This window comes from Calypte anna, chromosome 2 (genome assembly GCF_003957555.1).
Source record: "Calypte anna isolate BGI_N300 chromosome 2, bCalAnn1_v1.p, whole genome shotgun sequence".
Taxonomy (NCBI): Eukaryota; Metazoa; Chordata; class Aves; order Apodiformes; family Trochilidae; genus Calypte; species Calypte anna.
Window position 1 is genome coordinate 91,416,864 of NC_044245.1, and position 22,052 is coordinate 91,438,915.

At 40.9% G+C, this 22,052-nt stretch overlaps 2 protein-coding genes across 3 annotated transcripts; one reads left to right on the forward strand and one right to left on the reverse strand.

The window, feature by feature from the left end:
- Positions 1–3,677: 3,677 nt before the first annotated feature.
- On the reverse strand, positions 3,678–9,855 carry ACOT13 (acyl-CoA thioesterase 13). The gene is made up of 3 exons (XM_030445877.1): positions 9,714–9,855; positions 6,476–6,660; positions 3,678–4,401 (listed from the first exon to the last, which is right to left on the reverse strand). Exons 1-3 carry the CDS (start codon positions 9,792–9,794, stop codon positions 4,245–4,247), a joined length of 423 nt encoding a protein of 140 aa, XP_030301737.1. The 5' UTR covers positions 9,795–9,855; the 3' UTR covers positions 3,678–4,244.
- TDP2 (tyrosyl-DNA phosphodiesterase 2) lies at positions 9,796–16,130 on the forward strand. 2 transcript variants are annotated; one of them, XM_030445876.1, is made up of 8 exons: positions 9,796–10,165; positions 10,246–10,352; positions 11,969–12,136; positions 13,401–13,492; positions 13,949–14,067; positions 14,427–14,597; positions 15,459–15,752; positions 15,783–16,130. In XM_030445876.1, exons 1-7 carry the CDS (start codon positions 9,899–9,901, stop codon positions 15,738–15,740), a joined length of 1,206 nt encoding a protein of 401 aa, XP_030301736.1. In that variant the 5' UTR covers positions 9,796–9,898; the 3' UTR covers positions 15,741–15,752; positions 15,783–16,130. The 2 variants fall into 2 exon arrangements, with proteins under 2 accessions (XP_030301736.1, XP_030301735.1); XM_030445875.1 differs by having other exon boundaries at positions 15,459–16,130.
- Positions 16,131–22,052: the final 5,922 nt, after the last annotated feature.

Below are 22,052 nucleotides of genomic sequence, written 5' to 3' on the forward strand. Positions count from 1 at the left end.
ATAAGACTCACGAGATGATTTCATCAAGTCACTTCTATTTGCTTGCTTGTGAGAGGGAATGCTTAAATCTGCAGTGATGGAACCAGGTCAGCTCCACAGGAGTTCTGTTTGTTTTGATGCCAGGTGGAACCATGTGTCATTTGTCCTTATTAACAGTGATTGTTTTCTGTTACTTCCTTTCAGACTCAACTAAGGCAAGAAACAGATTTTTTTTTTTTTACATGTTGGTTAGGGTGAAATTAGTAAAGAACACTTCCAAATATCAGGTCTGATGTTTGATAGTTTAATTCCAAAGCTAAGCATGCTCAATGGTGACAATTCCTTCTAAGATCACCTCCAAGTCTAAGTTAAGTTGTAAAATAAATTATGAGGTCAAAATGCTGCTGCTGGTGGATTGGTAACAGACAAGGTTGGCTTAAAATAATCAGTTTAATGAACAGCTTCTAAAATAACTGACCTGCATATTAATGCTGTCCCTCTTGTATTAATTAGGCACCACTAAAGCACTGTGTTGAAAAATCTTACAAGGGATAACAGATCTTCTTTCTTCAGGAAGGGTTTTTTTCTGTTTCCCTCTGAGCCTGCAACAGTCCTTGCCAGGCTCAAATGGGAACAGGAAGATATTGTAGTTTCCATGTTGAAGTTTGCCACTCTTAATTTGCCTGGACACTTTTCAGTTGTAATTATGTAGATAGATGAATGCTAAGTGATAGAATGAGACCACTTAACTGGTTATACAAGGACAGAGTTGCCCCAGAACACAGAACTGAGACCATTCTAAATCTTGGAACATGCTGGATTTGCTACCTCCTTCTTTCTTCATTCTCTGCCTTGTATTTTAAAGTCAAAATTATTCTTGTATTCCAGTGAAGGAGGTGAGTTTACAGTAGTCTGGGGGTTCAGTTTTAGTCCTCACTTGTTTCCTTCACCTCTTGCACTCTACTACAGGGGCAACCTAAGAGAATGAGAAAACAAAGATGATTCGAGAGGCTAGAACAATAAGAGGAAGACCAGAAAGAGCAGTTTCCAAACCCATTAGGTATGTCCATATGCCAAGATGGATCCTCTGTCTCCTTATCCTAGTAACTCAAAGAGCTGATATGCTTAAGACTCATAACTCATCTCCAGGTAGAGGAAACTGTCAAGTCATAAAGAATATAGTGAAGCGTATGGTTCTGCTGAGCAAAGATTTTAAACAAAAAAATGTTGCTTCTGTAAATGTTTTCACAGACCTGCTTTAGCAAAGCATTGTGTTTCTATATATAGGATTTGAAGATGATTCTGAGTATGAGTGCAAGTATTGGGCAAAAATAGCTACAAATGTATTGCTGAAGAGGATACTGTTATTAAAAGTTCAGGCTAGTTAGCCATGTATGCTTTTGAAGCCTCAGAGAAAAAGCTTTTGCCTGAAGTTTAGAACAATTGTTCATAGTATATAAACTTGCAGCAAAAATACATGCTAATAGCCTGAGTACACTGTAGGTAACTTCCACTGATGGGAAGTTATCAACTATGTCACTTTTTTTGAAAGTAATTTTGGAAAGATTTCTGATACATTAGAAACTAGGTCATATTGACAATCAGTCTGCATGAAGAGGTTACTTAACTGTCCTGGTTTGGGCCAGGATAAAGTTAATTTTCTGTCTTGTAATTTTGCTTTCTGCTAAGTCTCTTGTAAGTAGTTGCACTTGCTGAAATTAACAGCAAGTTTCTCAGGCAGTGTCTGCTTCTAGGGCTGATAATACTCAATGATTATAGTTACTGCTGGAGTCTGGGATGCAGAACCAAGGACACTGCTTAGTTCTGAGGAACATTTTGCCCTCTGGAAGGAGAGAAGGAGTAAAGAGATCACACCTGCAGCCCTCCTTTGGGGAGGAGCAGACAAGATAAATGACCAAAATTGGCGACACCGAGTATTCCATCCCATACACGTCATACTCAGTAGAAATTTGAGGAATCATGAGGGTCAAACCCCTTCCCTTCCCTTCCCTTCCCTTCCCTTCCCTTCCCTTCCCTTCCCTTCCCTTCCCTTCCCTTCCCTTCCCTTCCCTTCCCTTCCCTTCCCTTCCCTTCCCTTCCCTTCCCTTCCCTTCCCTTCCCTTCCCTTCCCTTCCCTTCCCTTCCCTTCCCTTCCCTTCCCTTCCCTTCCCTTCCCTTCCCTTCCCTTCCCTTCCCTTCCCTTCCCTTCCCCCTTCTCTTCCCCCTTCCCTTCCCCCTTCCTTTCCCCCTTCCTTTCCCCCTTCCCTTCCCCCTTCCCTTCCCCCTTCCCTTCCCCCTTCCCTTCCCCCTTCCCTTCCCCCTTCCCTTCCCCCTTCCCTTCCCCCTTCCCTTCCCCCTTCCCTTCCCCCTTCCCTTCCCCCTTCCCTTCCCCCTTCCCTTTCCCCTTCTCTTCCCCCTTCCCTTCCCCCTTCTCTTCCCCCTTCCCTTCCCCCTTCCTTTCCTCCTTCCCCCTTCCTTTCCTCCTTCCCCCTTCCCTTCTCCCTTCCCTTCTCCCTTCCCTTCTCCCTTCCCTTCTCCCTTCCCTTCTCCCTTCCCTTCTCCCTTCCCTTCTCCCTTCCCTTCTCCCTTCCCTTCTCCCTTCCCTTCTCCCTTCCCTTCTCCCTTCCTCTTCTTCGCCTGTCCCTGTTTGCTTTGGCATCCTAGGAGGATTCCGTCTGTTCGCCTGCCTGTGGTCCTGATCCATGCCAGCCCATATCTGTGTGTTCCTGCCTCCAGCTCCTGACTGCTGCCAACTCCAGGAGTCCAGCCTGGACTTTCCCAGGGCTGCCCTGCAGCCTCAGTGGTGATGTGAGAGTTATTGGGGGGAAAGAGGGGAGGAAAGTGGTATCAATTTTCCTGTATATTTGTATATATTTAGTAATTTTTCCTATTTATCATTACTGTTTCATTAAAGCTGTGTAGTTTAGTTTCCAACCCATAAGTCTCTTCCCCCTTATTCTCTCTCCTTTATCAGGGAGGGGAGGGGGATTAATAGAGAGCATCTGTCATTCGGTTTAATTGCCGGGCCAGTGTTAAACTGTGACAAACTCATTGAAAATTTTTTCTTTAGATTTAGGAATGCACAGAAATCACCCTAACTGCACATTTATTCATGAAGTTCTAATCACTAAAGGCAATAAGTCAATTTCCATGAAAAAAAAAATAATGATGCATGCCCTTTACTAGTGTAGATTAACTTTTTAAAATCTTCTACTAGAGAAGAAAAATAAAGGTCATGGCTTATGTAAACTGGCACTGTATATGTAGCATCACTGTTTTATTACAGTGTGATAGCCTAGTCAAGGACTGTGTGTCAACAGTCTGAAGAAAGCAGTTAAACCTGTTCAGTGCATGAGGAGACAAGTCCTCAGCAGATGAACAGCAGCTTAACTCTACCAAATTCAATGCATCAGACAATCTAGAAGCCTTAGCCTGATGAAAGGCTCACCAAGTTTCTTTTGGTACATCTCTAACTCTCTACTGATCATTTTTAAACAAATATAGCCAGGACTTCAGGTAGGTTAGAAGTGAAAAGCCCTGGTGATGTAACTGCATTTTCACAATCAGGAATCCCAGGGAAATCATGATGAAATCTCAGGTGAATTCATGTACCAGGGTTCTAACACACCCTCTCTCAACCAGTCCATACTGGCAAGATTTTAATCAGCACAAACAGATCACAGAACTATTAAACATTCTTTGAAAATTAATTTTCAGAAAGCTTTATTGGATACTTTTTAATTTGTTACAGTATCAATAAATTACATTCTGTATCAGCCTGCTTTACACTTTCAAAGCAGTTTCACATTGTTACAGGAACTCTATTCTACCATCTTTACAGAACAGGTAGCTTAGTTTGTAAGCATATAGTGTTGTTTGAATGTGACTGTTATGGGCCCTGAAGACAGGATTGCTTTGTCACATGACAACACCAAAGGCAAAGAAAATGTGTATCTCTTAAAACACTGTTATATCAGTAAACCATATGGCTGACCCAGACACTCTCCTCCTGCTGCCTTGACCAAAAAAAGCCATATGCATCTTTATACTATCACATTGTGTTGTTCATCCCAGAATAGGCACTAATTTTAGGCTTGAAGCAATTTTGGTGATAATTGAGAAATTTATTTATTATGGGAGTGAGACTAATGCTATAAAGACTACTACAACTTTGTGCAGATGATGTCTTACAGCATAAATGAGAAAATTGTTCTGTAAGAGACTCTTAAGCTCAAGTTAATTATTTTAAAAATTACTTTCTTATTTTAATTTCCTAGAAACTTTGTATGTCTACCTTGTGCAATTAACTTTCCTGTCGCTTTATTTGTTAAATCCACGCTGGCAAATGCAAGATTTCTTCCTTGCTTCAAAATCTGAGCTGTAATCAGTACATCTTCTCCAATCTTAGCGGCAGAAGCATATCTTCAATGAAGAACAAAATTAACAGGTAAGAGGCTGTACAGAGCACAAATCCAAGATTATTCTTACATTACAAATTCTCATTAAGGGAATTAGCAAAGGTGGGTAATAAAGTCACATCTCTCTCTAGCTGCCTGTTTGCAAGCGCCCATTTCTTCTAAGTCCTTGAGTTCCTGTAGGTACTGAAGTGGTAAGTTAGTGTAAGAGTTCTCTCAGAAAATGAAGGCTAGAAAGAAACCAACTGGCTTGGTTCTGAGAAGTCAAGTTCTGTTCCATTTAGGAAAAATACTTTGGTATCAAAGACCTCAGTTAAAAGTTCATCTCCAAATCCTATTCCAGCCACTGCTGGCTCCCTGCAGGCTTTCTAAAACCAGTCTGGCTGGTTCAGCTGCAAAATTTCTGTATGGAACCTACACGTAGGTCAACTGCTTCCCATATCCTGGTCAGAGAAAAGTCATGGAAATCTGGGAGGACTTCAAGCATCCCAGGTTTAAGGCATTTCCATTCATTAGATAATGCTTGGCTTTTATTATGAGTAGGTGGGTGTGCTTTTAAAACACTGCAGGGAATATGAAGAAATTCGCCCATAAAATGTCTGGAAAGAATTAGGAGAAATATCATGCAGCCATGATCTGTGGCAAGGGAACAATACTCAAATGTTAGAGGAGAATGTATAATTGCTGGGTATAAATCTTTAAGACAAATTTTATCAACCAGTCCATTTTTATACATGACACCATGTCAAAAGTATGTCAGCCACACCTAATGCTGATGGAGCACAAGCCCCATTAGTTTATGGGGGCAGGGTTTCGATCTTGCTTCATTCTCAGAGGCTGCTGCTGATCCTCTAGTGATTAAAAAACCACACAAAAAAGTTTCTGTTTCCCTTTTTTCTTTCCATTCGTAAAGTAGCTTCCAAGTGACAACTCTTCAAAAACCTCCTTCTCAAACAGAGGAAGAGTTGTATAAGAGCAGTATTTAATATCCAATATCACTTGTTCAAAGAAGGAGTAGTCTGGGTTAAACAGAGCTACTAATATTACTTCAGATAACATTTCCTAAAGCTTATGCAACTCATATATGCATATAACTCATATTTTGGATCACTTCCAAAGAGCAGTTTCTTAAGATTTTAGCCCATGTGTAATTGGGTACAAATACTTAATAATGCAAATAATACAGCTGTTGGCCTCTTGTACTGTAGGGGAAAAACAGTATCATAGGAGACTTTCAGGTTTAATTTCCAGTAATTTCCCAGTCATCACAGTGCTAGTATGAAGCTTAAATAGATACTCCAGTCCCACTTGCCCAGTGGAGAAATCAGAGGGTATTCGGTGGGAAAGGAAGGGAACTTTATACAGTTTGCTGCCCACACACTTTTTAAAGTTTTTTCTTAAAAAAAGACAGTTTTGGTGAGGGGTTGCTTTTCCAAGATTTTTAATGCTCTGTGTTAGTTATTTCAAGCAGGATTACTTTAGTTACAATCAGTCATAAGCTCTTCATTAAAAGCAAAGCTGACAAGCTATAAGAGCATGATCAAAGGTTTCAGAACAACTTGGGTTATTTTTTCCAAGACACTGTGCTTTAAATTTGCATTACAGAAAGAACTATTCTCAATAGAAAACTACCTTTAGATGACCTAAAGCAAAGGAATCATCCTCCAGCAAGAAATTCTGATTCAAATTGTAATTCTCTCTCTACATGGCCATACAACAGAGCTAAATTGTTTCTAAACTGGTATAAAATTTTTCCTGTTTCAACACTTCATGGACGAATAATAAAAAAGGGTTTATATAAAGTTGCTTACCCTAGATTTAGATGGGTACCATCTCTTAAATGTGTATAACAATAAAAGAAAGTCCAACTCAAATTTTGCAACTAAATAGCAAGATCCCTGCATACAACACCCCTCTCCCTCTTGATTAATCAAAACAAGACTTCTAAAAACTAAGAAAACACCTTTTTTTTTTTTTTTAATCAACTAATACAGCACAAAAATGACATACAGTGGAGTCAATACCGTGTTAGAAAGGGGGCAATTTAGTATGTTCTGGCACACGTGGTGGATGATACCTACGTGATGTTCATGTCCACGCTGACCCCAGGCAATGCTCTTTCTGTGTACAGCAATGCTGTTGTTGACACCACATCCACAAGTGTGGCTGTCAGACCTCCATGTAATGTGCCACCTCTGTTTGTATGCTCCTCCTCTACTTTCATTTCACAAACAACTTTTCCAGGAGTTGCAGAAACAAGTTTCATCTGTATGACCAAAAGAAGAATAAAACACTTCACTGACAGTGGTACCAACATCCGACGCTGCCCTGAATCAAACAGAAATTAAATCTTGTTTAATTCAGGGCTCCCGAATCAAATTAAGAGATGGGAAATACAGTAATTCAACTGTCACATTAGGTACCTCCATAATTTTTGAGCATAAGACTGCTGCATTAGAAAAAATGTGTATTTTTAGTGCAAATAAATACTTAAACCAACAGCTTAACAAAACTTCAATACTTGCTATGCTCTCTGGAATTGCTTAGGAGACAACATTCTTCTTCAATTTTTCTTTTACATTAATCTGTGATTTAAAAGCAAGATTAAAGGGAACACAAAACTGCTGTGTCCCATAGCTGTGAAGGCAAATTTGTTAGCTCACAAAACGGAAATGAGACTGCCAGTAATTCACTAACCACTGCACTAGAGCAACCCCAGTAAAAATCAGGATTTTGAAATAAACACTGCAAATGGATCAGAGTGGCCTCCCTGAGCTGAAATTCATACTCCTGGATAGAAGTATCCAAGCAAGGTATCCAAGGCTGACAGCACCATGACTTGCATATACACTTTTATTCTAGTCTGTAGGTGTTAAGTAGAAAAATTACAGTACATCTACGGTGCAATGCTTCCCCCTGTAACCAACACAAGAAGCTGGATATTTGAGACCAGGAAGTTACTGCAAATCAGTATCTTAAAATTTTTTTACAAAGTTTCTCCAGTTAGTAGCACTATATTCAAAATCTGAAATAAATTAAAAATCTGAATACAAATGCAAAGCTGGGAAAATTCACCAACAACTAAGACTTCAAAGTACCTTTAGACAGTCACAAATTAAATGTGAGCATAATATTTATTGTAATTTCTACTAATTTTCTAGCTTTTTAAAAAAATACATATTTTCACGCTACATCGGCTGACTTAAATATTTTTAATTTTAAAAGGTACTGAGACTGAAGTACCTCCAGTTTCACTATTCTTTACTTAAAATGCAATATAAAAGCTCAGTTTCAGGCAATGACCCTTCCTGATATGCCAAATTTTAACCAAATTCTGCAGTTAAATGATACTAAGATAGATGAATTTCCATCTATGAATGGAAAAAGTTGGAATTAAGTAGAGGGGAAATCACTGAGTCAGTGTCCTAATATAAAAAAAGCTGCACAGACTGGTGGCCTAAGATTCTGACAGTTTTTAATAAGGACTTTACTGACTCTTGACACTGGGAGCAGATGGCTTCCACTGCCATCAGGAGTGCTCCAATCCATCCGCAAGGCAAGGAAAGCATCAAGGTTTCATCTGCCATTGCTCCGATCTGGCACCAGCTGCCTGCTCTCCTAGACAAAAATAGTTCAGTATTTGAATGCTTCCCAGGTTTCATGCAGCCAGAGCTGCTGGTCTGTACTTCTCACAGCTCTGCTGTGCCTGTCCTCCCACACGTCTGTCCCAGGGAGCAGTATGCTGCTTTGGCTTTCAGCCACTACTGTGATGCACTGCTTTGGAAAAAAGGTTTTAAAACCCACAGACCTTAAGGCCTACATAGATGCCACATTGGTATTAAACCAGAACCTAAGGCGGATGACGGAGATGAAAAGTTTCACACTAAAAATATCTGTCTTCTCCAGAGCAGGAAAAATCTGGAGTCATGTTTAGTTATGGTAAGAAAAGATTCAGGTATCTCCCAGAAAAACAGCAGACACTTTCAATTCAAACAAAACTGTTTTTTATTATGGTTATGTTCATAGCATCATAACCCTGGAAGATTGCAGAAAAAGTCTAAAAGAATTCCTGAGCAAGGTAAGGAACCTTCCTCACAAGGCTCACTTCCAGCCAGTTACCTTTATGTGCTGAAACACTGCATTTGCTCTCCACTTAGTAGGATTTTAAGGCCAAGGAGAGTTCAGTTACCACAGTGAAGAAGTGACTAAGAACTAAGTGGACTCTATAACTGAATTACTTTTGTAAACATAAAGATTTATAGGTTTTATATGTAAGACCAAAATATCTTGGAGAACAAGACAATAAGCATTGATTTGTAAATAGCTACTTTCCCTTAAATGTATTGGATCATGGTGCTGTCAGTGAAAGCACTTGTTTTCCAGTAAAAGTATTTGCTCCTCTACAATGAAAAATAATATAAATTCTGACATGGTTGGTTTTCTTAGAGACATTTACTGCATCATTCTGTGTCATAGTCAAATAAAAGAGAAATTAAATGGAGAATTTTAGTGTTACAAAATTTACTGAGAATATGGAAACTGCTTCACAGGACCTCAGGAGAGCATCAGCTTCAGTACTGCACACTACAAAATCTAAGACAACACAGTAACATCACTTCAACTTCTTTTTTGATCACAAAGTAGCATTACATTAGTGACCTACCAACCAACTAAACTTTTGTTTTGTGGAGAAACTCACAGAGCACTGAGATGCTTGACCTGGTGAGAGGTGAGGTGCGGGATGTTATAACCAACTACTGTTTAGGTTTTTAAGCAGAGGAATCATTTCTTTAATAATTTCACAGTCCTGAAAGCTAGCTCAGCCACAGGTACCAAGAAGGGAATAATACTAGTTTCTAAATAACTCATGGAAGGTTGGTTTTTGGTGATTTTTTGTTTCTCCTTACAGCACAGACCTCTTTCAGAGAGATACCGCAAGGCAGCTCTAGTTACTGAGTAACAACTGTGCTTTCTACCGTGTGTCACCACCACAGCCACACACCCTCGCTGGGGGACCCTGAACCCGGAGAAAACAAGCGGCAGACCGGCAGCACCGGACGCCCGAAGGGCCCGGATTTGCCGCCGGCCTCGGCCTTCACCGACGGCGCCCTGGCCCCTGCGGCTCGGGGGCACCCACCCTTTGCCCTCCCTGGGGCGAGAGCTCCCCGATTCCAGGCGGAGGAGACACGGCTTTCAAACCAGCAGCCCCGCCTCTCCCGTCAGGGGCTGCCGCGCTCCTGACCGACGGGCGGTCCCCTCCGCTGTGACCCTCCTGGGGGCTGCCCCGCCCGCAGCCCTTTCCCTGCGGCCCGCCCGTACCTTGTGGAGCACTCGGTCGAAGCCCCGCGACTCCACCATGTACTTCATGGCCTCCCGCAGGCTCTCCAACGTGAGCCCCATGCTGCCCGGTCCGCCACCTTCCCGCGCCCCGGAACGGCAACCCAGCGGGCGGAGCTTCCCCACGCCTTCCGCCCGCGTCTCCCCGCAGATCCTCTGGGGAAGCCATGGAGCCGGGGGTGCGGCTGGAGGAGGGTGAGGCTCTCCGGTGCCCGCAGGCGGGGGACCCGCTGCCTGAGGAGGAGGAGCCGGAGCAGCCGGAGCAGCAGCGTGAGGGGGAGGAGAGAGAAGAAGAGGAGGAGGATGATGATGATGACGAGGCGTCACACCGTGCCAAGCGGAGGAAGGTGCTATGCTCCGAGTTTGCCGCCATCACCTGCAGCGACGTGGCGGTGGCACGCAGCTTCTTGGCCGGCAACGACTGGCAGATGGAGGTACGGTCCGGGAGCGGGGCCGTGGGGATGCCGCGGCCTCGGCGGCACCTTCCCTGCCCTCTCTGCTTCTGTGTTTTCAGATGGCGCTGAACGCCTATTTCGAGGTGCCGGTGGAGAAGGAGGCGAAGAAGGAGGAGAAGGAGGCGGAGGGAGGGATATTGCCGGCTAGCGCGGAGCCCGGGACCTGGTAGGGGGTGGGTTGGGGCTGTAGCGGGAGGAGGGGGCTTTGGGGGCCCTTTGGCTCGGTGGGGGCGAGGGGAATGGAGCGGTGCCTTCTTCCTCCGTAGCAACCCGGAGGCATGCAGGTGTTTGTGCAGCACCAGGCACACAACAAGTACTAAATTCCCGGTAAAAAATTTGGTTCAGGGCCTTTCTTTCATGTGTGCGTGCAAATCCTGTATTTTAGAACAAAAGTAATGTCCCTATTTTGCCAAAATATAGTTTATCTAGTCTTAACTATGCTAGTTAATGTATTTAGTTACAGACTTTCCTCAAGGAATTTACATTTTATCAGTGCTGTGGTTTAACTCCGGTCATCAGCTCAGCCCCACACAACCACTTACTTACTCCCCCCCCTCCAAATGGGATGGTCAAGAGAATCGGAAGACTAAACATGTGAAAACGCGAGGGTTGAGATAAACACAGTTTAACAGATGAAACTAAAGATGTGCATGCAGGCAAAGCAAAACAAGGAATTCATTCAGTGCTTCCCATCCCAGCTAGGTGTTCAGCCATGCCCAAGGCAGCAGGGATCCATCACTCATGAGAGCTTCTTGGGAAGACAAACTCCGTCACTCCAAATGTCTCCCCCTTCCATCTTCTTCCCCCAGCTTTATATGTTGAGTGTGACATATGGAGGGGGATATGCTGTTCGGGTCAGTTGTCCCAGCTGTGTCCCCTCCTAGCCTCCTGCCCACTCCCAGCCCAGTTGCTGGCAGCATGGTAGGAGAAGCAGAGAAGGCATTTGTGCAGTGTTATCTCTGCTCACAACAGCTAACACAACCCTGTGGTATCAACACTGTTTTGTTTACAAGTCCAAAATGCACCACCATATGAGCTGCTGCTAAGTTAAGTCTGTCCCAGCCAAAACCAGCACCACCGTGTGTTAACAGGTGGAGTCTGGTTCTCTTTAGCAATGCATTGCCCAGTTACTGGACTAGGCACTCAAATTTGGACAGTGTTGTTTAGCCTGTATTTGATCAACAGAGTAGGCAGGGGCTGTGGATTGAATATTCCCAGAGAAAAGGACTGTGAATTTGTCAGAGAGTGAGTTTGCACATGTATCTCCTCAGGGGGTTCAGCAATTGGAAGCATCTCAGCTGTACTTCAGAGAAGCACACACTTCAGAGAAGCACACACTTCAGAGAAGCACACATAAAAGCAAGTCCTGGCTGCACTTTGTCCTTTGTTTCTGATATCCTGTCAAGTGTTTGAAAAATGAGTATACAGTAATATAGCTTGCCTCTATCATGGGGAAGGAATTTAATTACTCAAGGGCCTTGGATTATGTTGGTTGCTGCATGATTAACCTAAATCAGTAAAAGTTATCTTGTGTCGATAAGAAGTGGGGAAAAAACACCTGTGTACCTGTGTACTAGAGCTCTGTATGATTGCAGTCTGTATGTTTTAATTATTGTGCTTTTAAATTATGTTGAGACAAATACATGTTAACTTATTTGTTAGGAAGATTTTAGATGGGCCCTATAGGATAGGTCTAAAACATTTTCCTTTAGAAGACAAGCAAGGGAGCTGCAGGAAGAACAGTAGTATGCATGCTGACTGACAAATAAACTCTCTCTTTAGTATTGACCTTACAGCAGATGCGACTACTAGTAATTCCAGTGGCAACAGCATGGACCCAAAGCAACAAGAAGATGACAGCAGGTTTTCACTGTTAACCTGGAACATTGATGGGCTGGATATAGGAAATCTAAAAGAAAGAGCTAAAGGAATTTGTTCTTACCTGACACTGTAAGTATAGCTTCATCTTTGTATTGTCATCAGTCTTAAAGGAAAAAGCTATCTCCCTGTTTTAGGTATTTACAACTCTTCATGCCCAGATTATCTTAACTTTGGACGCAACAATACTGTCACTTTTAAATCTTAAAAAGCTGAATGAGAGTTGATACACTGGTTGGAAGAAGTATGTACTTATGCAGCTTCACAAAGTTTAAGTATTTTGCAATTGCTATATAAAAAGCTTTTTTACAATGAATAATGTTGTTCAGTTGCAGAGAAGGTTAAAATGGACTTGTGTGTCTCATTCCAGTAATATGAGTAACTTCAAGCTAGAGCAGACTTGTTTGAAACAACAAAGAAGATTTTATAGTGAAATGTGAAGTCATTACTGGTACTTGTCTATCAAAAAAGAAAATGTATCAGATAAGATAAAAGCAATAGAATCTGTGGTTACTTTTATACTTCCACCAGTAGAATCCTCCATGAATATATTTCTGAGCAATATAACATTACATAAACTGATTTACCCTTATACAGTAACGTATCAGTAAATTATTTAAATAAATGATAACTTAAGTTCCTTTTAAAACAGCAGAATCCTCCTTAGCTAAATAATTTTTCACTTGATTTTGTTAATCTGAAGTGAAAGTATTTTTCTTCCGCAAATAAGGTGTAATGTTTTTGCTTCACCTACCTAGAGCAGGGCTATTCAGCAGTACAACTAAAGTAGGGACAGCTGTACAGTCTTGCCTAAATCAGCATTTTCAGGACTGGTGTCCCACATGAACTGTTACTGATGGCATAGCTCTAAGAAATAAAAGAGCTTGGCATCAATGAGAGTGGAAAAAATGAATTGGAGGTTACCTGCACAGGTTTTTTTGTAAGGGAATGAGGAGGTGGTTAGACTCTCCCAAAGAACTTAAATGTTGCAGAGTAGGTTCCAAAGCTGCTTTGCAGCTGCTGAAGTTGATTTCTCTTGTATGTGGTATATGAAGCCTGTGCAAATATTTGCCAGGTCAATTGCATTTTATTACTATGTCAGTCCTCTGTCCATAATAGTCATTGTTTCCTCCCTTTAAGCAATTATGATGTGTCTACATGCTACTACATATGATGGAGAGCTGGTTTGGGGTTTTTTTTAAACCAGGTTGTTAAAATATCTAGAGAGATGAGGCCATGGTGCTGTTGAAATCCCGGAGCCTGTTTCTTTTTACCTGAGAGTGTAACAGTACTACCTTTCAGTAGTTAAGTTAAAATCTTGTCTGGCTGATTTCAGATACAATCCAGATGTTGTGTTTTTACAAGAAGTTGTTCCACCACATCTCTGCCTCCTACAGATGAAAGCAAGCAGTTACACCATTATTCCAGGTAAGAAATAATGCTCAGTTTCTTAACAAAGAAACTGGAATAAGTAAGTTTGGTTTTATTCTTCCTTCCCAATGTCTGTGACCATTTGTAGGAAAAGATTAAAGTGAACTTAAATTACTTGTTTTGATATCAACATATATTTTGATGCAAATTATGCATGTGAAACGCTTGTGTGGTGGCTTCCTTGTATTTTTTTCTGCATTTTGAAGACTGATAGCAAGGGTAGCCAAAAAAAAGTGCCATACAAAAAGTAATTTCTTAAATATTTTATTTTTTTAAGAAATCTGAAAATTTCACAAGGCTATTATGAACCTTTTAACTCATTACTTTGTACACCTTACAAATCAATGTGGTGCTCCCAGGTCATGGTAAATAAAAGTCTTTTTTCAGAACCAAAACTTCTTTATGGCATGGCAGGAGGTATCTTCGACCATTTCTTTCCCTGTTCCACTTTAGGTAACATAGATGGCTATTTCACTGCCATAATGTTGAAGAAAACAAGAGTGAAGCTACTGAAACATGAGATAATACCTTTTCCAACAACCTCCATGATGAGGAACCTTTTGGTTGCACATGTGAGTCAGTATGTACTAAAGAGCTGCCTTCAAAACAAAAAAAAAAATCCTGGAAAGGCTGGACTGGCTTTACTCTATGAAAGTCTCAAACAGCAGAAAAACTTCTCCAAACCCAGTCACATTTGGTACTAACTAACTTAAAACTTATATGTAAGTTAATGGCTCTACTTGCTTTTCTAGTCTCATAACCTCTGAAAACTAAACCAAAAGCCTGTTTTTGTTCTGTAAGCCAGTTTTATTCAATGCAAACGTAATGTTAACCAGAGCTCTGTCACTCAGTAGTTTACTTTGTGATTAGATTTTGTGTTTGAACTTATCACGGTGTGGAAAGTAACATTGCCTCTTTGTTTCATGCCCAGGTGAGCATATCTGGTAATGAACTTTGCCTTATGACTTCTCATCTGGAAAGCACTAAAGATCACTCCAAGGAGCGTGTGAAGCAGCTGCAAATAGTGTTCAATGAAATGCAGAAGGAGTCAGAGTCCACTACTGTTATATTTGGAGGGGATACAAACCTCAGAGACAGTGAGGTAAATAGAAATAAGGCAACTTGTTATTTTGAGAAATTACTCTGACAAACTCTGCAGGTTTTTCTATTGTCATTATGAGAAATGACCTGCTGAGGCAGAACAGAGACATGCAACATTTATTCTTAAGAAGTGGAAGCATGAATAAATAGAAGCTGCAGCATTGCTATGCTGGGGCATTGTTATAGCTGAGGTGATGCTTATGAAGAGCCCCTCTTCCCCAGTGCTTTATTGCCAATATTTATAACTGAGAAGATGCAGGAATAGTCTACTTTTGACTTCAAAAGCATCTTCTCACTTTGAGAAACTGATTTTCACTTGCTCCAGCTCTCTGATTCTCAGAGAGTTAATTCTTGAATCAATGAAATAAGGGGGTGCTATAGAGAAATAGATCTTTTAAGTTTAACATTATTTGCCAGTCACAGAGACAAAAAGGGATTTGACAAAAAAAGTGATGAAAAAAGTGACAAAAAGTGATGACAAAGTGGAAGTAATTTTTGGCTGTTGATAGTAAAAAGTGGAAATTGTACATAATTGTTATTAAAAGTTAAGTATTTCAACTTCTCCCACTGTGAAACTAGGATGACATTTCAGAGAACACCATGTTAACTGACATACTGCAGAATTTCAGAGGTGAACATTTATTTTGTAATGTGTTCTGGATTTAGGAAGTACTGCATGAATTGGTTGTGCTTTAAGAGCATCCTGAGAAATACCACAGTTTAGAAACATCTGCAGTATCTCTGTTCTTACCAACTTGTGTTTTGCAGGAAAAAGCCATATGTAAACACTTCAGTTCCCTTTCTCAAGGCAACACTTGTGAATTTCATATCTTGGGGACTTTTCTCCCCTTTCTGCTTTCAGGTTACTAAACTCGGAAGCTTACCTAAGAACGTTGTGGATATCTGGGAGTTTCTGGGTAAACCTCAGCACTGTCGCTACACTTGGGACACCCACTCCAACACCAACCTGGATGCACCATACAAGTGCAAGATGAGGTTTGACCGTATTTACTTTCGTCCTGCAGCAGGTGAGGGACATATTATTCCACGAAGTATGGACTTAATTGGATTGGAAAAATTAGACTGTGGCCGATTCCCTAGTGATCATTGGGGTCTTCTCTGTAACTTTGATGTGATATTATGAAATAGAAAAAAGACTTGCACTGTGAGGTGATCTGTTAAAAAAAATCTGCCCTCTCAGTTTAAGAAGGGCGTATTTAAATTTTCAGCCCTAACATATTCTCTGTTCTTGTCTTACACTGGAATGGCTTCATTTCAAGCTGCAGTTCCCTTCTTCTCATTGTCTGCATCTGTTCTTTAGTTACATTGAAAAAGATTTATTTTTAATAAAGTGTACAAATAAAAACCCCAGCAAATTATAGTTCTAAAATGGGAGAAAAAAATGTAAATACAGTTCTTAAACATGCTCAGTGTTTTAAGACACTTTTATTTTGTCATGTATTCTAATCTTTTAATAAATTGTGCTTTTTTATTTTAAGAATACTTTTATGTCTGCTTTGTTTCTTTTGTAACCATTTCCATCGTCCTTTACAACTCTGTCTTTTGTAAGGTGTTTTGTATTAGCTTCTGAAGTTTGTATTTTACATATGTACTGTTAAGCAAAGCAATACAGGAGCTGAATCACAAGATTATCACAGAATAAATGTTTTTTCTGTAAGAAACTGATATTGAACAGATTTAAGAACAATATGCCTGCTGTTCGACAAGAAAAGGATATAGGCAGATGCATGGAAGTTATTAATTTGGGAGGTGTATACCTTAATTTGTGTTTATTAACCAAATTGCAGATTCAAGGGTGTTTCTTTCCAGTGAACTGCTAGAAACATACTACTTATCAACTGCTGTGCAAAGCCTGAGCAGCTCCAGGTCTCACTGACATTGGAAAACATCAAAGGGGCTTTCTTAATCAAAAAGGACTCTGTAATCAATCTCATAGAAGCTGTTTTGTAGATGTACAAAGTACTAAGCTGATTTAAAATGGAAAATCTCCTAACTTCTTGATGTTCATTGCACAGGCATGGAGAGAAAACACAGACAACCCTTATCCATAAACATGTAAAGTGAAGACAGAGACTGACAGCCTGAATTCTTTTACTTCTTTTGTTGTTTGTCCTTAGTATTAAGTCCCAATCTTACAAATGGCTTGTATTTTGCTGGACTTCTGTTCTTGGCTGGTAGCCAAGCTCTCACCCAGCCACTCACTTAGTCCCCCTTACTGGGTGAAATGGGAGGAGGAAATAGGAAAAACCAAAACAAGAAAGCTCACAGGTTGAGATAAAGAGAGGGGCATCACTCACTTACAAATTACTCTCTGGGCAAAACAGACTTAATTTGGGGAAATTAATTTATGACAAATTAATATCAATATTAATAGTTAATAAATAGTTCTATAAAAGAAGTCTAAAATATCTACAACTGCCAGGAATTTCGTTCCAGGTTTAGAATGAGGTGGTGTGGTCACACCCTCTGACTTGGTCCATGCTCTGTTCTTCATCACCAACAATCTTTGAAGAAATGTCGTGGGGTTTGTTTTCACCAGTTACACCCCCTCTGCAGTAGTTACATCCAAAGGCTTTGTGGGGAAGGTGAAGACAGGGGATAATGTCTGTAGTAACCTCCCTAGAGGTGTTGGAGAAGGGGCAAGCACAACAAACTCATGCTTCCTCACAAGAAACCACTGTGTGTGTGGTCTTCTGTATTATGGCTGCAGCTTCTGGGCTGTTCTGAAAGATATATTGGATAAGGCTCATTGTTCTTGTTCTAGAATAGGTTTTAAATTTGGGGAAGAAACAATAGGAAAAAAAAAGATTGAGAGCAGTGTATGATTTAGCTTAATGCCTGAATTCCAGACCCATCTCTAGCTAAGTGGTCCCTCCTCCTACTGTCAGTCTTTCTTAATCTTTGAAATAGAGAGTGAGTAGGAACATAATATTTGTATTAGGAACAAGCAAAGGTGTAACACTGTAAGGGCCAATTAATTTTTCTACGTATAAAACAGGCAAGAGGGAGACTGTTCAGTGCAATTAGTGATTAGGTATTCTTTGAGAATGAGGGAATTACGTATACATCTCTTAAAATTACTTCTCTTAAAATTCTTCTTGAACTACAGAAAAGGTGATAATACTTAAATTTCAGAAGAAATAAATTCTAAATGTTTTACCACTGGTGTGAAGGAGTATATCTTTAATTAAATAAACTTTAAACCACTTAATAAGCATCTAAATTGCCGACAGTAAAGAGAAGTTAGAGCCCTTAAATTAATTTGCCTCTTAATCAGTGATTTAAAAAGTAAAGTATCTGCTGAATATGGCAACTAAAACTTAAAGGGATAGAAGCAACAAACCAAGCAAAAGCTTTCTTTGTGTACAAGTTGTAATTTGATTTTTTTTCCTGATTTAGAAACAATATTATAGCCTCTATATATCCCAAAGGACTTATACAAACATGTGAATGTGAGAAAACTTAGTAATTCTCTCCTATTAATAATCAATAGCAACAATGGACCTCGTGGAAATCATGTACTATTGGAAGAATTATTTTAGTACTATTTTGATTCAGGTATCAAGAAGTAATTTCTTCTGAGGATCCATCCATTCTTAAATATTTCTGCATCAAAAGAGCTTGAATTTACTAAATGAAAGACATATACATAGAATAAAGAAATGTTAGCCTCCAGGGAGGCATAATAAAAAAATGGATTTAAAAAATGGAAAAAAAAGAGTAGCAGGCAAAACCATAGCAACAGTGGGAAACTATGTTATCATGATTGAAAGTATACACCTAAAAATATGTATGCTCTGTACTGTAAGAAGTAATCTGAAACTGTAACTCAAAATTTTGTTTTACAAGGAGAAAGGGCATGGAAGATTAAATCTATAAACATCATACATCATATACAGTTTTGGAAATCAATTTCATACAAGAAGAGACATCACATACCCAAAATTACTAGATCAAAATACAGACATGAAAACTTGTATTATGGCAACACCTGCAAAACCAAGCCTTATGGTTGCTTTACCAAATAAAAGATGAGAACAATTACACAGGAACAGATGGGCTGTGTTTTGGTGAGCAAATGGCATGATTTTCAGTTGTGCCAGCTCAGCGTTGTTGAACAACTCCATAAAGGTTGTGTTATCACTTCTGCATATCTCTTTGTGTGTATTTACCCAGTGTCAAGCAGTCAGGTACAAAGTCCTGCTGGAAACACAGTGCCTGCAGGTGAGCCTCAGGCAAGGAGATAAAATAGAGCTGGAGTTTTGCCCAAGGAAAAGGTTAAGAGTATATGTCTTCCCTGATGAGGGTTAGCATTCTTCATAGAAGGAAAGGAAAGGAAAGGAAAGGAAAGGAAAGGAAAGGAAAGGAAAGGAAAGGAAAGGAAAGGAAAGGAAAGGAAAGGAAAGGAAAGGAAAGGAAAGGAAAGGAAAGGAAAGGAAAGGAAAGGAAAGGGAAAGGGAAAGGAAAAAGGAAAGAAAAGGAAAAAGGAAAGGAAAGGAAAAAGGAAAGGAAAGATGTGGTAGTAAATATTATATGCAAGTACAACTGACAATGCTGGAGAAATATGTCCAAGAAAGTGAACTCACCTCGCTGTGTCTTTCAAAAATTTCCTCAATTTTTGCAGAATCAGAAAAAATCTATCTCAGTGCCCTGGAGGTGAATACAACCCTTTTTTTTTCAGTGTTGGCAGACAGTTCCTTCCACTAGAGGAGATCAAGATTTTTTACCCATTTAAGATGTGAGGTACAGAAGAAGGATATTTTTTGAAAAACACAACAACACAGTCTTGCCGAGGCAGCCAAACTACTGCATCTCCCAGACCTCTCTCAGCTAGGTGTCATGCTAAAAACTTCAAAGCAGCTTATTGGGTTATGAACAAGTTGGTGAGAGGGGGAGGGAGAGGAAGGGGCAGGGTGTCAGGAGAGAGAGCAGGGTGCTTGGAGGCTGCCCCAGCCCTCTGCAACAGGAGGAACCTCCCTGCACATGTAGTAATGTCCTGTTTTGAGTCAGGGCTTCCCTGCCACCAGCACTAAGTGGGTAGCAGAAGGGCTGTATGGTGGTGACAGGGGAGGTGCTCATCAGATATCCAAACTACCTCTGGCTGTCTGGAAGTGAGTTAGCTGTCTTGGCTGATGACAGCTACATCAGGGTTATGGTCTGGCTGTGGAAAGGAGCTGGAAGTAGCTAGATCAGCCTTCATTTCATAGAATGGCTTAGGCTGGAAGGGACCTTAGAGCCTATTACTCCAACATCCCTCTCAGAGGCAGGGATGCCTCTCATCCATAACAAGTTGCTCAAGCCTCCTCAAGCCTGGACTTGAATACTTACAGGGAGGGGGCAACCACAGCTTCTCTGGGCAACCTGTTCCACTCTTTCACCATGCTTGTACAGAAGAACTTCTTCCTAATATCCAGTCTAAACCAATTCTCCTTCAGTTTAAGACCATTTTCCCTTCATAGAAGCATGGAATTTTCAGGGTTGGAAGGGACCTTTAAGATCATCCAGTTCCAACCCCCCTGCCATTGTCAGGGACACCTCCCACTAGATCAGGTTGCTCAGAGCTCTGCCAAGCCTGGCCTTAAAAACTTCCAGGGATGGGGCTTTCACCACCTCTCTGTGCAACCTGTTCCAGTGTCTCACCACCCTCGTGGTGAAGAACTTCTTCCTAACTTGCAATCTAAATATACTCACCTCTAGTTTGAATCCATTCCCCCATGTCCTATCACGACTTGACATCTTAAAAAGTCCCTCACCACCTTTCTTGTAGGCCCCTTCAGATCCTGGAAGGCTACAATAAGGTCATCTTGAAGCCTTCTCCTTGTCCTATTGCTGGACACTCTTATGAATAAAGGTCCCTCTCCAGCCTTCCTATGGATTCCCTTCGGGTATTGGAAGACAGCTATGAGGTCCCTCCAGAGTCTTCTCCTGGCTGAATAATCCCATCTCCTTCAGCCTCTCCTGCTACCAGAGGTGTTCCAGCCCTTGGATCATCTTTGTGGCATTTAGGTTACATTTTGAAGCTTTAGTGGTCTTCAGGTAGCATTACAGTACATTCAGCCATTATTTCATCAGTGTTAAGCTTACTGGCTCACCAGTGTTATGAAAGGCAAGAACTGGCTTGTCAAGAAAGTGACATTTTAGCCACAACCATCTGCAGCAATCCTGCTTCCTATCTTATACCGTTTCTGGAAATTGCAGACAGAGTAGGCAATAGGTGCTGCTGCTGGGTTTCTCCAGCAGGAGCTGTTTGCTCTGATGTCTTTGTACTCTCATGGGACGAGCTGCATCCTGTTCATTCCATGGAGAAGGAAGTCTGTGTGAGACAAAAGGGCACTGCACCAGCTACTACTGTGCAAAGAAAGCAAACAGGGACAGCTGCTGCTTTCATCTTTTTCCACCTGCTTTCACTGGGGTGGTGGGAGGTACCTCCTCACTGGAAGAGTTTCTCTCCCTATGCCTGCGCTGCACCGAGGAGTACAGATGGTTCAAAACGCACTTGTGCTGAGCATGCCAGTGAATATTCTTTCCTGCAGAGGGAATAAAAAAAAAATGTTTAGCTATATCAGGTGCTTTTACAGTCAGTAAAATTAGGAACTCACATCTATGCAGAGCATTGGACAACAGTCATCTACCCCCACCGGATCTCCACATCAATGTTGAAATCAACATTCATGCTGACAGGAAGGCTCCGAGGCAGTAGAAATGGGGCTGCCTCCCAGTGGAAAGCTAGCCAGGCTTTTCCTCTCCGTACACACCTCTTCTTCAAAGCCAAGCAGCCTCGGTCAGAATCAGAAAAAAATAGAACATTCTCAATGATGCTTTTATGTTGTTACTAGGATAATTGTTTTTACAACAAATAGGCAGACTTCCGCCTCCATAGGTCTGACCTAAACATGGAAATCATAGAAACCAAGGAATAAAAACTGCCATAACAACATAGCACAAAAAATATTAAAAATGCAGTCAGACATTTCCTTCAGTCTCCATCATGGATATCCACAAGCAATCCAGTATTACAGTTCAGAGATTGAAATCTTTGCTTTGCAGAGCAAGCACATGAGTTACTGCCTCCTCATACCAAGGGATATTTGAGTAGCTTCAGGAAATGTCATACAGCCTATTGTTAAAGAAATTGGCAAGTGGGAATCAGAAAGAAATTGAAAAGAGATTTTAAAAGTTGTAACATCTTTAGAAGACCTTTTTTTTCCCAGTCATCCTGTAACACCCACAAAATACCATTTTCCTGAGTCAAGCACTGTCAATGTATTAAAAGGCTGAACAGAACCCAGTAGCTGATAGGAACAGCCATAAAGGTGACCTGGTTATAAAGGGAAAAATACAGAAGAGATACCTGCTGAAATACTGACAGAGAAAATGCCTGCCAGCCTGGGAACTGGGAGCATCCTTGAGAAGCACAGCTTGCATCTTTGAAGTG